The sequence below is a fragment of the Orussus abietinus genome, unplaced genomic scaffold (genome assembly GCF_000612105.2).
Source record: "Orussus abietinus isolate OABI.00-Male unplaced genomic scaffold, Oabi_2.0 scaffold194, whole genome shotgun sequence".
In the NCBI taxonomy this organism is placed as follows: domain Eukaryota; kingdom Metazoa; phylum Arthropoda; class Insecta; order Hymenoptera; family Orussidae; genus Orussus; species Orussus abietinus.
Window position 1 is genome coordinate 99235 of NW_019394358.1, and position 17040 is coordinate 116274.

The following is a 17040-nucleotide window of genomic DNA, read 5'->3' on the forward strand; positions in this document are numbered from 1 at the left end:
TCTCACGCATACTCGTCGAGTGTAGCTCCGAACGCACATATACTCACCATCTCGACCCGTAGCTTGGCGCTTGGCTGGTTGGGACGCGCGATGATTTCTAGGAGCGATCGCAGTCACGCAGGTTCGCTGCATGAGAATTCCGTACGCGACACCGACACGTGCCCCAAAGCTCCGCAGCACGTCGACTTTGAGGCAACAATGTACTTAATAGTAGTAGATAAGTAGATAAAGTCAAATGGAACGTTACGAATGTTCTTCCCTTACCATCAAAAGCGAGCAGTGTTGGTAAGCGTAGGTAAGCCGCCACCGTCAACTGCCGCATGGTATTACCATCACGAGTACGTGAGCCGCAAACGGCGACTGGTAGATGGTACCGCCATCGCGAGTGCGCGAGCTCCTATCAGAAATTCGTTGCGCCGCCCTTGGGGGCAAAAAACGGTGAAAGCTAACGTACGAAACCAGAGGGCAGTACAAGATGCGATCTCACGATCCCGCCCGTAAGCAATCTCCCAACTCATCTCTGGTAATACTAGATATGAGTTGGGAGATTGCTCACGGACAGGGTCGCGCAAACGTCCTGTGGTGCCCTCTGTGGTGAATGCGAATAAATCCACGCGAGGTGAAAGTGCGAGAAGTGAGCGCTCTCATCCAAAAACGTAATAAACGCCCTAATCGAACTAACTAGGTGGTGGAAACGCACTCAAAACCGGATTTATCCAATCTGATATTGAATAAATACAGATAGTGGAGACTTGATAAAAAATTAGTCATTTACTGAACGTTTCCACTGTAAGAAAAAAATGTTTGAGCATTCATATTTTGGATCAATTAAAGGAGAAGAAACCTTCCTGCGCTTGTTGAGAATATGCCTAAAGTAAAAACAGTTGGCGGCACTGCCATCATCGACGTGGAGTGGATACGAGCGGGAGCTCACAAGATCTCAAGAAATGGTGCCAACAAATGTTAGATCAAAACATTATCCGCTTTAGAATCGACGCGTTCTAACTTCCACAGTTGTTATATAATTGTGATAAATATCCTGACGTGTGTACATCGTATTTGTTTCCGCATTATATATTCATTTTGCCATTTCGACGCTCACAATGGACTCAAATTCGAACTGGAACAGTGGTTTAACGGTATGTCTCTTGAATCCATGTATATAACAAAGCATGAGCTGTTGTGTTCTCTGAAATATTCGTTCTACGTGAAGCATGTTTCCTATGGATAGTCCAATGCGTCCTTCTTCCTTCGCTTTCCTGGAGACCAGACTGTCTCTTTCTCACCCGTTATAGTAACGGGTGCGAGAAGGATGCTCTTATGCACGGTTAGTGTAGAGGTCTCCACCGTGTTCCCCTTCCACCGGGTTTTATCACGCTAATAAGAGACCTTCCGTACACATTCACGGTACCACGCTCCCTTCCTCTGGCTTCTCCGTTCATCAAAATCGACTGACGCCATTTCGCCCTTCGTCCCAGAGTTAGCGTCACGCTGTTTTCTTCCCCCTTTTGTTTAATTTAATTTCGCCAAGACGTCGAAAATACACGTAAGTAGAACTTTTGAATCCTCCCCTCAACGGTAACTTAACGAAATGTCCATAAACTTATACGTGAAGTAACAAAGAGTTATTAGTAAGCGCTAGGCGTCTTCTGACCCGTTTGGGCACGCCAAGAACCGGCTGGCTTTTAGGCGGGATTCTTTCGCGTTATTTACGAGCTAATAGTTCGGGTTTTTTCGAGACTCGTGTATGAATTACTAAGAAATCATAATGTGTACCATAATTTCACGATTGTAACGCATATATATTGTCTATTTTGACTCCTAATTGAATTTATAATCGCGATTTCCCTCGCGGAACTATCATGGCTTCGCTTGTTCCCAAGCGCCGCGCGGCGGACATAGCTTCTCCGAGTCATTATCTTGCGACTTCGCATTCTACGCAGAATATCTTAAGGGCGTGGTAATTTGTGATAAACTTTTCATCAAGATTCTGACAAAATTTCACCAAATTCGAAAATTGAGTAGTACCTCGTTAATGTACATTATATAAGTAATGTAAATAATTCACGTGTAATATGACAAACAAATTCTAGTGGCTGTTTCGGATACAATAATTGAAACGTAGAAGTGAAGTTGTATTTTTGACGCATCGTCCTTATGGAAATACTACCTCCATTAAATGTAATTCTAATTTCTGTAAGAACTTAAGTATATTTTTCGTTTCATAGGAAGTTTATTTACCGAAAATACATTCTGCACTTTATTCCACGATGAGTTAACTCGCTATTTGTGTTTAATCCTTTCGTTAGTATGGGTGACTATAGTACATGATTGCGCACTTGCCGTACCCTTTGGGTGACAGTAGTCACCTGTTAATATTTTGCATTAATTCATAACTTTGGTCGAATTTTTTGACTATTTTTGTTACTTTCAGCTTTTTAATTAGGGTGAGCTTTTATCGTAACTGACCCATAGCCCTGTATTTGTAATTCAAGTATCCGTACAGTGGAAACATAACAGCAAAAAGCATGTCCATATCAAAAGGGTTAAAGTACTATATTTTAAATTGCTTCATATTAATTTAACAACGTTATAGGTTATTTATTTCTGAAACTTGTCACTAACAAATAATGTTTCCTTTCATTTTGTTTGTAGGAAATGGTCTCCTCGAACACCCCGGTAAGAATGAAAAATTATATTTTACATAGTAGATTATAAAGAGTTGCTCGGTTTATCTTTGTTGCTGCCTTTATATTTTATAAAGCAGTTTAGTAAAGTACTGAGCAAAATTAAAGCGGTCTCGATCAGACACCATACTTTATCAATTCTAGTAAGCATGGTCGAATTTAGAGGCACATTCGGTTAATCATTAGTTTTATTTAAGTGAAAATATCTAACAAAATAAGTACTATTCCATCAGTAATGTTTTTAAAATTTATATGAGATACAAAAGAAAATATTTGAAAAATTTGTCAAATGGATTATTGATCAATATAATTACTTTTTCAGAGGAAGACCAAAATCTTCGTCGGGCGTTTACCAGAAAATTGTCGCAATGACGAATTGCGACAATTATTCTTGCGCTTTGGCGAAGTCACAGAATGTGATGTGATGAATCGTTATGGATTCGTACACATGGCGAGAGAGGAAGATGCAGCTGCAGCTATCAAGGCTCTACACAACTCAACATTCAAAGGAGCAACGATCAATGTGGAACAGTCAACTGGAAAGTCCCGAGGAGCAGGAGGAGGTGGTCGCCGGGATGGAGATCGCAGAGGTGGACCAATGAGAGGTGGTAGGGGGGGTCGCGATGGTGGCCGCGATGGTCGCCCGGGACCATATAATGATCGAAGAGGTATGTTGCAAAAGATAAATTCAATACTATTGTTATCTTAAGTTGAACAATTTACTGGGGATGCGCGCGATAAAAATATAATTTTGGACTATGTGTATACTTTTCAGTTTTGCCGATCCAACTCGTTGGTTACGATGGATCTGCTACAGGTGGCGTTGCCAGCGGTTACACGGATTACGGGAACCGCGGAGCTGGGGACTACACTGGCCGTGGAGCAGGAGACTTCACCAGTGGATATGCCGACCGTGGAGCATATGGCCAAAGCGTCGGAGGTGCTGCGATGAGTGGCTATACGTCGACTGCTCCTGGCATGACAGCTTATGGACCTGCGAGTGGTGCCGTTGGCGGATATGGCCCTACAGGAACAGCGGATTACCGAGCACCTGACTACGGCCGTGCCGCAGAGTTTGGTGCAAGGACAGATTATGGTAATTATGGTAATAATAATTTTCATTATTTCTTCATAGATATAAGGATATAGTTAATTATTAAGGACTGTCCTTAAATGGTGTCAGAGTTACTTGTTTATAAAAGCGTTTTCGTCTAATTCATTTCATTGTAGTTTATACTTGCACATTTTTATAACCTGTTTTCTTCCACCTTTGAATATCTGACGGTTTATGCATAGTCCTTACGGAGCATGTGTACTATGCGTTATGTATGCTGTATACTCTACTTTTTTAATTTGTTATAATGTAAGGATTATTTTCTAGTATATTGTATATTAAAAGTTGTTAATACACGCATTAAATAAATGGGGGTGGGTTGAAAGGTGATTTTGGTCTTGCAGCCGCAGGCCCTGTAGATTACGGACGAACGGATAACTTTGGGGCTGGGAGAGCGGTGGACTATGCACCTAGAACCGATTACGATCGTGGTGCAGCAGGCCCGATGAGAAACGGAGGTGGTGGAGTGGCAGCAGGAGGATACGGCACAGGATACGGCGATGTAGGGTATGGCGTTAATTAATGCCACTGGACTTATATATACTTATATATTATCTATTCGTTTATGGATAATACTAGAGTATATCAAAAATAGATTCTAAGAGCCTCAGCACTTGAACGTTTTTCCGTCACAAAGAACTAGTATCGTACTTTCGAGTTTTGAAAAAATTTAGTAAAGTCAAGTATTACGTACCTGGTATTTGGGTACAAAACCCATTAATGTAAGTTGATCTTGCTAACTTTGTGATCATGTATGACAGGGGTTATCCGGGCGGGCCTGGGGATATGAGTCTGGTGGGGGGGCCCGGGGGGGTAAGTCAGGGAGGTCCGATTTCTTATGACAGGTGGGATGGTCCCCCTGTTAACTATATGCCTCCCGTTGACAGGCCCATCAGTGGGGGACCGAGTTACAGCACTGGCCCTGGGGGACCCAGTTACAGCACTGGACCTGGACCCCAAACGGACATGTTTAGCAGAAGACCCGGAACTACGGTGCCCAGTGGTGGTTATCCACCTGTCGGCGGAGGGTAAATATCGTTATTTAATCAAATTATTAAAGAATGTACGATAACGATGCGATATATATAATTAGTGAAAATGTTGAGAATAAGTCACTGTTGGAACTTCACATTAAATAATTTTGTTTGAAAACTATTAATTTTGATGGAATTCTTATTGTAGAGAGTAATTACTTATCAATAAATACTGATAGGTACTTTGTAATTGGTGATTAGTGTATCAAAATATATTTTTTTTCCCACTTTATTTAATTTTTATTGATTTGATTGATTATTTGTTCCAGCTACAGCGAGGGTTATGACAGACCAGATGCGTACGGTCCTCCGCGCGGTGCCGGGCGGTAAGTTCCATTTTATTATATTAACATTCAATCTAATCGCCTTCCGATTATTACATCGTCAATTGTCAAAAAGCGAAAGGATTAGCCCGCGCTTAGTCATTAGAACAAAATGCGCTTTCATTTTGACGATCTTATTTTATTTCGTTCTGTTCGATGCTGCTACGCGACTCTGAGATACGCGAAGATGCGAACGTATCGATGAAGCGGCAAGCGTAAATCACTTACCTCAAAAGTATAAGGTGTAACAACTGAATAAGATATGGCGTATTGAAACTATCTTAATCTGCGCAACTGGCAAACAGTGGGATGTCAGGCCGTAACAAATTCTATGCGGAAATCTAGCGTGCGGTCGAAAATCAGTGACTAAACAAGACGCGTCAACGAAATCTCATGTTTTGCGGAGGCGTTAATGGATAAAGTTATTGAAGTTGGTCAATAAGGCCTGAGGTACGCAAGAAAGGTTCACCATTTCTGAAAATACGCTTTTAAAGCCTGTAAACATGGACGTTAACATTTTTCTGAACATTCGATAACGTATTTCCTGTAGCCTGTTTGTACGCCCTAATTATTTCGCTCTCGGGTTCAAAATTCAAAAATATCGAAACTATTTTACAATATATCGACAGTAATCATGATAGAGCTCTTTTTGTTAAGAGTCACAATGTAGAGTGATTTCTAACGTTTCAATGATGATATCGTTTAATTGTAATTATATTTAAACTATTTGATACATACCGTAACGTTTTGGCATTTGTAGTGGTATTCCTTAATATATCGTAGAGTTATTTTGTCTTGAATAAGATGTTTACGGGCTTATAAGTACTTACATTATACACTTTCACTACGTACCCCGGGCCGAAGTTTCGTATGTTTGCTGGATAGCAGTGCCGTTATTTCTGTATTACCATCCAGTAAACTTTCTTGGCATACTTCAGAGAACTGACTAAAGACTTTAATCTCATTTTGTCTTTTATCAATGAAAACGCGCCGCGTGAAATTATAGTCCGTGAATTCGCTTTGTATTCTAAGGTACGAATCAGCGTTCTAAGCGTACGTGAAATCGGAATATAAAAATGCGCTGCGATACCTTTGGTGCGAGTTCACATAGGGACCGGCAGATCAAACTTTCCACTTCAGTCTCTCAGCTTCCGTTTACGTACGGGTCTCGAATTTATACCGGCGATGGATGGAAAGTATAATTATTAACAATGGGAAATGCAGCGTAGCGGTAAACTAATAGACGAAATGATTCTATTGAGCCGCTAGGACGATGCGCAAATACCGCCGTTACGAATCCGACAGTCACAGGCAATGAAGCACTGTATTCGCGATACGGTTGTAGCGTCACACGAGAATACGATTACTATGCTAGTATATCAGAGATCAATTGTTACGGCAGTAAGAGGAAACTTTTATGGATTAATGGTTTTCTTTTTTTTTTTTTTCTTTTAAGGGGGCCATCACTGGACCCATCAGGGGATGTTCGCGGAACACGATCTCGTTCTCGGTTCCTTGTGGGTGGGCCTTTATGGTCGGGTTATCCTCGTCGTGATCAATTCGCCCGAAGACTCGCCCCTTCGCAGAGCATTGTCTTCCTCGACGCATATCTTCGATCGATGNTCTGCTGATTTACACCTCCTGGAAGACGACGAGAACTTCTTGCTGGGGTTGGTTTTTTATTTTATTTTTTATTTAATGGTTTTCTTTTTTTTTTTTTTCTTTTTTCTTTTATACGTATATAATAATAATAATAATTGGAACATAATATGGGAAGAGGACTGTCATCTCACAATGACATCAGTAACAATAATTGACAATAAAATGATAACAGCTTATTGATTGCCTAGATTTCTGGAAATCCCTGAAACTTGTGGGTAGTTTTCAGCTTGATGTATTCATATAATAGTTAAAAAGCTTGAAACATTAAAATTGTTCATAAAAGTTTCTGAATCCTATATGCAAGTTCCCTGTTATAATAACTTGGATTACAAATCATCGAGTGTTATGTTTTGATCACAGATTTGCAATTTTGAACTTGAAGTATTGTGAAAAATAGACATTATGTCATGTGCTTGTCAATATTTCACTTTCGTGTGACGCTCATGCTATCACCGTAGAGAAAAATTGCGTAGGGCACACCGATTATGGTCAAATCTCCCATAATATTCCTCTAGTCTTGTCCCTTTGAGTGTTTCTTTTAATGTTCCTCTGTTCCTACTCTAAATGATTTTAGCAACAGAATTTACACATATTATATTCAAGTTATGTTTCTTTACTTTTAACATTTAGATATTCCTTTAAACATTCGTTCAGTTGATTACTGTTCATTATTTAACCACGTAACGTATGTGTGCTTAAATGGCAAATAAGTTCTTGTTTCGGATTTATTACCATGCGCATGATGGTTATAGTATAAGTATCATAATTATGAGAAAGGGAATATGATTTTGTATGAAATAGGTATTTGCCTCCATAATACTGAAATTACTTAAGATTGCTCGAGAATATTACTAAACCTTTTGTATTCCTTGAGACAGTTTTGTAGTTTTACATGCTGCCTTTTCCGAAACTTGATCTATTAATCTTCATATTATTCTGGGGACATTATGAGAGATACCTGGTCACGAGATAGGTAACATTATGAGAGATTCGACTGTATTACACCGTCCGAGCGTAACTTTCTTCGTCACGGCTCGGTGATTTAATTCCGATTAGCGAGCATCCATTGCATAAAAAAGCCAGTGTTACATCTTATACTTTCAGTTGTTAATTTCTTACGATACAAGTCTAAACGACTAATCCTGCGATTTTCATTTTTGACCTTTTAGCTATCCAGGTCCGGCAGATGCGATGCCTCCAACGTACTAAAAGTACTAAAGCGAATAATAGATCATGCACAAAAAGGCAACCTTTTGCCTTGCAGGGATCCGTGCGCGAAAATTATACCTACGCCATCATTGAACCACCCTGTGTCTGAGAAAGAAAAGCTAACAGTCCGTTCTCTATAATTGAACCGTGTATAATTTATATTAATCCTAAAGTTTAAGGTAGCAAAAAGATGGGATATATACTGAGAAATATAATAGAAGCAAATTCAATTTTTGCACGCTACTGTGCCGAATGACGCGTGCATTGTCAAATGAATTGAAATTTTATACCGTTGATTTTGTTAAAGAAAACAACCCTATACACGTGTTACTTTGACATTTCTTTTCCATATAGAGTAGTCAAAAAATGAAAGTGTAGGTTAATCTTTTTTTTTTTCCCTTAGTATAAGCATCAACGGTATCTGTGTAGGTTTAGACACTTTCCAATACTCTTCCTAGCATAATCCAAGAAACAGAAGGCATAGGATATAAAACGATGCTGTATGATTTTCCTTTTATATGTAAGATCATAAAGTGTTTTAAATGTTCATTAATAAAGCAAAAGAAATCAAGCTTAGGTCAATGATTAATGTATCTACATCAAATTAAATAAAAATGTGTCCTCTACCTTGCATCGCGTATTTTCTGGAGTGGAAACGCCATCTCGTCTATTCGGTGAACACCCAGTTTCAAGTGACATTGTGCTAAAGTTTACTTTCAAGAGGATCATTTTATCAAACCAATTAACTGAGAAAATAAAAGTCCAAATTTCAGAAATTCGGTAAAACTTATAAAATGTGTTAATTTTAATTTCATACGTACTCAATTTTTGTCCATGATTTAATGAATATAACGATAATTAATAAGATGTTAGAGCTTGGATATTACAATCAGTAGGATACTGGTATTAACGACTGATTATTCCAAATTTGTTTACCTTAAAAGGTGGATAATAATACTATTTCTGCAATTACTTGAATATCTATTCATAAGCGAAAAGAGGTTCTATCAGGAGAGAAAATATTTCATGTAGTTCATATTATCCCAAATTTCTACTCATCTTCTAGTCAAATGAAAAATGTTCCGTTTCCCTTTCCCCTAATAAAAGAAATACTTTATGAGTTATATAATCCATTAATACTTTACCTTAAAGCAAATTGAAATCTATAGAAAATGGCGAAGTACAAAAGTAGTATACGAATGACAGGGTTATTTACAAAGAACGACATACCTCAGGGTGGTTTACTCGTTTTTAAAGTTAAGAAATATTTGATCAAGATGAGAACAGCCTCATTTCAGGTGCCTTAACGTCTCGTTGGAAGCTCGTAGATGACTTCGTATGGACTCGAAAATGCGTTCCTGTAATCGGCAGCTATCAAATTGCCGATCGATCAGTGAATACCGTTTATCTGCTTACGAAACTAACAGCGCCGTGCATTTGTTAGGCATCGCAGCAGCAATCACATCAGCTCCGACAAGGATGCTTCTTTAGTTTCGGGTTCATTCCCGAAACTAAGCGATTTCGACGATCACGTGTCATCATATTAAAACGATGACACTGTTTGGAAGAACGACTTGGGGGTACTCCGAGTTGACGCGATTTTTTTCAAGGTCCTATCCGAGAGAGAAGAGCCACAGATACCCCGAAGACATAACGCGACCTAATCCCACCAGCTACAGGATCGACGACGGAATATCGGCGCAATGATCTGCAATTCAACAAAATTGGATGCCTGGGTTTTACTTTCGCTATCCAACGGATTTACCTCTTCGAGGTGCCGTCTCTTGATATACATGAATACCGGGTTATACCATAAAACCTGCCACATGGTCGTGGAAAGAAGTACTCTTTCGGAGTAACGAACAAGACCTTGGGTATATTAAATTTTGTCGAATCCGAGAATGCAGATCCGTGTAATCGTGGAAACGTTCGGAACTAACCCAATCCAGTCGGATGAAACGGGGATTAAGGATCGAGCTGAAACAGAAAACGGGATTGTGAAAGAAGAAAGAGAGTCTACTTAGGTCGAGCAACGGCCTGGCCTAAAAACCTGCTCAGCTAAGTTAGAGTCTGCGACGAGTGGTCCGTTTGCCAATGCGTCTGGCCCGTATAGGTGCGAGTGCGTTACCCGGATTTTACCTGCGAATCCTGCGATATCACCTGCGGCGGCGTATCAACCCCTCCGTGTTAATTGGAGTGAGCGATTCGACGGTTACCTTTGCCTCTATGCGTCACACCCGTAGATGCGACTCCGCCGAATTACCATCCTGCGATTACCGGATAGCGCGCCGCTATTGCGTTTGCGTTCGAAGCTGGCGAGCTTTGAATTTAACACAGAAGGTACGTCCAAAACACGCGTGCGCCCTATATACTTCACTCGTTAAAAACACATCATCTATGTGGCTCGACGGATATGTATGTCGTATACGTCGATGCGCAACGAGGCCTATATACACGTATATAGATCTTCGCGTGTGCCGATTTTTTCATAACACTGGCAGGATATGTGGGTCGATCCGGATTACAATTTGACGTGTTTCATTTAAATAGATTTTATGTCATCTTTAAATGTATAGTTATGAGGGATGTCAAAGAAATGCGACGTCTCGTTCGCTTTTAAGACGACGAGGAAATCTGCTGTTAGTTTTTGTAATGGCAAGGTGATGTGGGGAAGTAACCACACAGAGGACTCGTTTATGAAACTTTTATCTGAAGTGGGTGTAACGAGTCGTTTCAAAGTTTACAACCTGAATATGGTGGCTATAAGGAAGGTCCTGATACCCATGAAATTTGAATTGTTTAAAAGTTTGTTCATGGGTATTTTTCGCATTTTTTTTTTATTTATTAAAAATCCAATTTCATGGGTGTCAGGACCTTCTGTATAGTCTCGGTATCCACATTGTAAACTTTGAAACGATTCGGTACCCTCGGTTTGGTGAAAACTTTCATGAACGATCAACCCTTCGGATGTCACTTTCACATCCCCTTAAGACCACGGTAGAGGTGAGTCAGTAATTTTTAATCTGACGTCAGAAGCAAGGAAATCACGTGCAATTCTTAACCGGTATTAGAGTACATTTTTTACTTTTTCGTCAAAATGTAGATTTCGCAATGATCACTGGACGTGTAAAATGTGTCAGCCAGCCTATGTTTGCGATGATACGGTGTTTATTATCATTCGCCTTGGTAATGTAACCCAGCTTACCAAAGGATCTATTTTTGAAGAATGATGTCACGTTTCATAGGGTACGATCCGTCAAACTGATCGGCTGACACATTTCGTGAATACCTAGTTCGTGTCCTGGTCTTCACTAGTAAATGTCATTTTCTTCGCAGAGTATCAGCTGGAAATTTCATGGAATTTCCTACTCTTGACGTCACGATTCAGTATGGGTAACTCACTTCTATTGGAGCTTTAAGCAGATGATGTTTGAGGCACCTTCGACAAAACGTCTTAGACGTATTAAGGTGATATGAAAGGGTGATATGTACGTATCAAAAAGTCAAAATATTTATAAAACTTTTCTCCAAACTGGGTGCACCGAATTATCTGAAACTTTAACACGTGATTACGGAAGCTCCAAGGAAGCCTCCATAATAACGTGTTAAAGTTTCAGATAACTCGGTGCACCCAGTTTGGAGAAAAGTTTGATAAATATGTTGATTTTTTAGTACATATATATCACACTTTTATATGACCTTAATGCATCGAGTTGGAAATTTGCCTAAGATAACAGAAAACACAGTTATGGTCCTTACGCTAATGGCAGATCTTCTACTATGTTGAAGTTTTGTATTTTGCGTGTTGTTCTAATTTCTAATCAGGAACTTGACTCTAAAGTAGAAGTCAAAAATCGATTTTTCCACATATCCAGATCTAGTTGACTTCTCAATATCATCATTCCTATTTCAGTCGAAGGTGAAGTTCACCTGTTGGGTGGGCTTGACCTTTTCGAGACCGGAATATATCGTATCGCATCATATCATAACGCGTACACGTGCCTTGGTTTTAATTCCATTCCGGCATTCTTGGTATTTTTTTAACAATTTAGATCTTGGGACATTACAGTTTGAAACGCGGCCTTGCACTTAAACGTAATCGTTCTTGCGTTTCTTTTCAACGGGAGATTAATTACTTTAATAGAATATTAACTAGAAGCGTTCCTTTCAGAAACGAAGGTCATCTTTACGAGAACTGAAAATGCGATGTATATATTCTTCTACCATTTAGAAAAAAAATACCTTTACGGAATTTTATCTTGAGATTTACAGTGCATTATCTCAAAGAACGGTTGGTGAATGATGAAATTGATTAGAAATGTTCGGAGAAATTGTCGAGTAACCGTATTCAATAAAACAAGGGTATCAGTAAGTAGATACCGATGCACTTGTACTTGTAAGGTCCTATACCAGGAGGAATGGAATTAGAGCCAAAGGAGATATTTCAGCGTTTTTATGTAAAACGTTATACGCGACGAGTGACGAGGAAAGAAGTATTTTAATGTATGATTGGCCGAGATGAATATGCATTGTGACGATTTACTTAAACGTGCTCTCTATATGTACTGCGTCTTCAAGATCGTACTCTATATACCTCCGTTAATAAGTAATCACCGATGACGAATTTGTTATAAGGTACCGGTATAGAGCCGCGTAACAACGGAGTTGTTTTGAATCCGCGAGATTGTTTGCTGCATGAGATGTTCGCCAAGTGCTTGGCACATGCACGCACGTGAGAAATTGTCACGGGCAATAATTATTTACTGCCGGCCTATTTCGATAACTTTCTTGCTAATTCCTCATTTCTTACCTCTCGGATACTTATGTTTACACGCCCCCACTACACGGTGGGATTTCATGTCTACTTGGCACATAATAATAGTCATTTTTTGATAGATTACAAACGGGATGAGGACTTGACCGCTGGAGATTGAGATGAACTCAATATGGGGACTGCAAAGCATTTCAACAAACCACCCGCCACACCTCAGTCAGTGGGCCGTGTGACTTCGAAAATCCATTGCCTAAAGATGAAACTGCAGAAACACCGTGCACGTGTATCCATCACATTTTACAATAAACTAATTCTACGCTGGAGCGAATACTCGTTAGTGCATTTAATTACAGTCCTGCTGTCTGTGACTCCGTTCCGAGTAACGATCATAGAGCCATATGCATATGTTTCTGCGCCAATCTTAACTAATATTTGGTTGGCCTGTAAGTTCGCGCTGTTTAAATAACGATCGGAAAACTACCCGAACCTTAGGAAGTTGTCGACAGTGAAGGCTAATGTATTTTTGAACACCGTTGTTTTTATTTTGTGAAACTAATTTTTTAAAAACAAACGTCACGAACTTTTCAGCCAACTGAATGGGTCTACATAAATTCCCTGGGATAAATACATACAAAATATCAATAATAAGAAAAGGATTAGTTTTTACGTTTATCTTTCGAATATTTTTACACAATTTATTTTATTACGTAGAAATTTGCTTGTAAGTTAAAATGTGAAAATTATAGTTCGGAGAAAGAACGAGATAGTACATTTTGTTATGGGGAAAATAGGTGGAGTTAGGGGAGCAGCAATTTGGAAACGATACTGGCAGCACTCGTATTTCAGACAGCTATATTTTTATTGGAGACCAGTTACGTGCGGTAAGTACTACAATAATTATTTAAGTAGCTTCATTTACCCTGTTGTATGTAAGGAAATATATTATTTGCTATCATTTACATAATCTTACATTTAAAATTTATGAAACTTATTTGATATGTGAAATGAACAGAAAATATACAACTGCGGCATCTGTTGTCTGATACGTGTTTCAGATTTTTAAAAACTATGCATTTCTTTTATTAGATGTCTAACGGTAGATGAATTAAGGTAAAAGAATGAAAATAACGATACTTACCAAATATTTAATTTCATTAATTTAAAGTACTGAAAACAATAATAAGGTCATTTTGGAGTAATGGAGATACACATTTGAACAAATATATGTACTACTTAGGCTCAAAAATTATTTATTACAAAAAATGCGTAGCAGATGTTTATTATTACATAAATACACGCAAATCTTTCACCCTTCTCAAAGTACTCGGTTTAAGTGGCATCGGAAGAAATTAAATGATATGATAACCACCACATTAAAACGGGTTGAACAGCTGCTAAGCACAAAATAAAGTAGAGTCTTCTTTTATTTCCAGTAGCTGTATAAGGACTATGACCTTCTGGAATGACTCTCAATTTTAAGGACCGTATAAGAAAGAATGCTAATGACGCACTTGTGTACAAGAGAACAATATAATAACCTACCCTTCTGAATATCAACGAAACCAAAAGTGCTGCATTTATACCAGCATACTTGTAACCGCAATAAGCTAACAAATCTAGTGTTCTTAAACTTGTGTCAAGATTCATCACATATAAGGTTATCGTGTGTACTAATAGCTCTATGATACCCCATGCCAGAGCAGAACTAGCCAAGATACCTAATTGTTCCGGAGTAAATCGTTCTTGAGTCCCCAAAGATAATCCAGCAATGACCACATATGTCAAAAATGCCATTGTTGGAATGTACAAATCCGGTGCATTTCTTTCATAACGGGGCTGCAGAGGCCCATCCTGCTCATATTTGACAGACCAGTCCTATTGAATTTTAAATACATTTTATTTATTTTAACCAGACTGTGTTACTAATATATACATGAACAAATATTAGTTACATTTAATAAAGCATATATAGTAAAGCTTACCTTATGTGTAAATGGAAAAGCCAGCAAAATCAATTTGCTGACGACGTAATCAGTGTCAACAGCAAAATAATACTTCAAAGCTGTCACTGGGATATACTTTTCAAAATGTTGTTTCCCTGACCCTACTAAGGCATTTCCATACTGCATCGCCATGTTTGTGACCACAGGTTCAGCCAGAAGCTGTGTGGTAAACTGTGGAGTAGAGAAACCTTCAGGACGTGGCTCGGTATGGTTATAGGCCTGTGTATGTGGTGTGCTGAATCCATATGGTGATGCCGAAGGTGGGGGCATGTTAAAACCATATTCTGGTGGCATGCCATTGTTCATAGGCACCTAATAAGGCCAAAAACAGTATTACTGTTATTAATTTGAAGAATAAAATGCTGATCATTTAAGAACTTTTTATAATAATAAATGTAACCTGCTGGTTATACATGTAGGGATTCTGTGGGGTTGAAGAGGACGGCGTAGATAATCCAGCAGTAGGATCTAATATCCTTTTCGGTTTTCCTGTTGATAATAGAGATATTAATGAAAACATACTATCCATTTAACCCTTTGCGGACGAGTTTTGGCAATTAACCGCCCAAAAACCTTTAGAAAGGAAAGGTCTCATCCCCAAAGGGTTAAATCGACTTCTTAATACTTTATTTTTCTGTTTCAAATTATACAGTAATTAGACGATATCAATCAATACTTGGTATAGCATGCAGAATGACTAACGATTCATGTAACAGTAAGGTTATCATTATACATTAGACACGTAGATTGAGTAATAATAAGTGACAAAATTTCAAAGCAACATTCCTTTTATAATTACAATACCTTGGTTTACCACACATTATACTATTTGCGAAACATTTCATGTATTGCCTTCGCGGTAATATTAATGTCACATCCAATGGACTGTTTTATACCTTTATTAAACACATCTATTAGGAAAGTGAATAAAATACTGGAAACAGTTTAAAATTGGTAAACATCTTGGAATTCGTAGATTCATAAATATCCAAATTGCAGCTAAGCATCTTCGTTTCGATGCAATGCAATGCTACAATTTTTCATGAACCTAACCTCAATTATTTATTCGATAATCCCAAATATTCCCTAGGGGAGCGTAAACTATCATTTAGAATCATCAAAATGTAGAGAATACCTCATCAAAAAAAGCCCTAATAGCAATAATTACATCCTACTAAATATTATGCTAAATAGTGCGACACAGCATCTTTTGAACGAAATGGCGAACTTACCTTTTCGGGCCGCCGAGTGGTTGTAATTCATAATTATTTCGGTGATCTGTTTTAATCGTACTCCTTAGATAATCGTTGACACAGCCAAGGAATATTTACAAAATTTCACTGACATCCGGATTACGCGATAGAACAGTGAAAATGAGAAAACTTCGGCTACACGTCGCCATATCCCGTCATTCGTTGCGAGTTCTCGTCCTCCCTCTCGCTCCACTGTTCCCCTGTGTTCCCCTTTACCTCTTTCTCTCATTCTGCCTCTCTCGTACCGGGATTAACAGACGTCTCTTTTGCCAGCGTGACGAATTTTGACAGCTGCATGTTTTCCCCGAATTTTTCTCTCTCTTTTCTACCTATCTAATAATAATGACGTATTACTCACTCCACGTGTTAAATTGATAAAGTACGTTTATCAAATGCTTTTTTAATAGGGCACAGCATGGCCAACATCTGGCACGTCAATTTGGAAGGATCCGTTCGATGTTTATCACGTCGCAGTGTTCGTCATATTTGTCACATTTGATCGAGTAAGAAATTAATTACATTTAGGAAACATTTTTAAAGGCTAAAATATTTACCTTTTTATATAATCAATCCGACGACAGGAATGAAGTTTTCTGCAGTACTCTTATGGGAAGATATACTTTGACAGGATTTGTTATGATTGTAAATTGCATATTTAATAGAATGTTTTTTATTGGGAAAAAAAAAAAGTAAAAATCATATCTTGAGGGGGCACCCGGGTTTGAACCGGGGACCTCTCGATCTGCAGTCGAATGCTCTACCACTGAGCTATACCCCCAATTGTTAACGTTTTTCATTACATGGTATATAAAACATTAAGTTTTATTATACGTGTAATATTAATATTTATTATTACAAATTAAGAAAACAAAGAACCTAACAACTTGATAACACTATACCAAGATTTTATCCATCCAATATAATGCTTTTAATATTAGCTGAAAATCACGAGATTTTGAGCACTATTTAAAAATCAAAAAT

At 38.5% G+C, this 17040-nt stretch overlaps 2 protein-coding genes and 1 non-coding gene across 12 annotated transcripts; 1 reads left to right on the forward strand and 2 right to left on the reverse strand.

Annotated features, from left to right (window-relative positions):
- Positions 1–913: 913 nt before the first annotated feature.
- LOC105697289 (TATA-binding protein-associated factor 2N) lies at positions 914–13131 on the forward strand. 10 transcript variants are annotated; one of them, XR_001103809.1, is made up of 8 exons: positions 914–1139; positions 2656–2679; positions 3010–3355; positions 3463–3792; positions 4128–4303; positions 4689–4829; positions 5105–5161; positions 12926–13131. XR_001103809.1 is itself a non-coding variant. In XM_023431998.1 (8 exons), exons 1-8 carry the CDS (start codon positions 1104–1106, stop codon positions 8027–8029), a joined length of 1137 nt encoding a protein of 378 aa, XP_023287766.1. In that variant the 5' UTR covers positions 914–1103; the 3' UTR covers positions 8030–8655. The 10 variants fall into 10 exon arrangements, 8 of the variants coding, with proteins under 8 accessions (XP_023287766.1, XP_012275907.1, XP_023287767.1 ...); XR_001103808.2 differs by lacking the exon at positions 12926–13131 and adding an exon at positions 7990–8655; XM_023431998.1 differs by lacking the exon at positions 12926–13131 and adding an exon at positions 7990–8655 and having other exon boundaries at positions 4146–4308.
- An 899-nt stretch (positions 13132–14030) lies between these two features.
- On the reverse strand, positions 14031–16366 carry LOC105697367 (protein YIF1B-A). Its single transcript, XM_012420637.2, has 4 exons — positions 16039–16366; positions 15207–15295; positions 14786–15118; positions 14031–14678 (listed from the first exon to the last, which is right to left on the reverse strand). The coding sequence occupies exons 1-4, from the start codon at positions 16067–16069 to the stop codon at positions 14133–14135; spliced, it is 999 nt and encodes a 332-aa protein (XP_012276060.1). The 5' UTR covers positions 16070–16366; the 3' UTR covers positions 14031–14132.
- Positions 16367–16765: 399 nt separating this feature from the next.
- Trnac-gca lies at positions 16766–16837 on the reverse strand. Its single transcript has one exon. It is a non-coding gene; the product is annotated as a tRNA-Cys (tRNA).
- Between the last annotated feature and the right edge of the window lie 203 nt (positions 16838–17040).

What these genes read in the sequence shown, in the direction of transcription:
- LOC105697289 (XM_023431995.1), top strand. Translation starts at nt 1,104, where the DNA reads ATGGACTCAAATTCGAACTGGAACAGTGGTTTAACG. An exon ending in GACAGATTATGGTAATTATG is followed by an intron (nt 3,793 to 4,127) that starts GTAATAATAATT and finishes GTGGGTTGAAAG; the next exon opens with GTGATTTTGGTCTTGCAGCC. An exon ending in TATCCACCTGTCGGCGGAGG is followed by an intron (nt 4,830 to 5,104) that starts GTAAATATCGTT and finishes TATTTGTTCCAG; the next exon opens with CTACAGCGAGGGTTATGACA.
- LOC105697367 (XM_012420637.2), bottom strand. Translation starts at nt 16,069, where the DNA reads ATGAATTACAACCACTCGGCGGCCCGAAAAG. An exon ending in CCTACATGTATAACCAGCAG is followed by an intron (nt 15,119 to 15,206) that starts GTTACATTTATT and finishes TGGCCTTATTAG; the next exon opens with GTGCCTATGAACAATGGCAT. An exon ending in CTTTTCCATTTACACATAAG is followed by an intron (nt 14,679 to 14,785) that starts GTAAGCTTTACT and finishes AAAATTCAATAG; the next exon opens with GACTGGTCTGTCAAATATGA.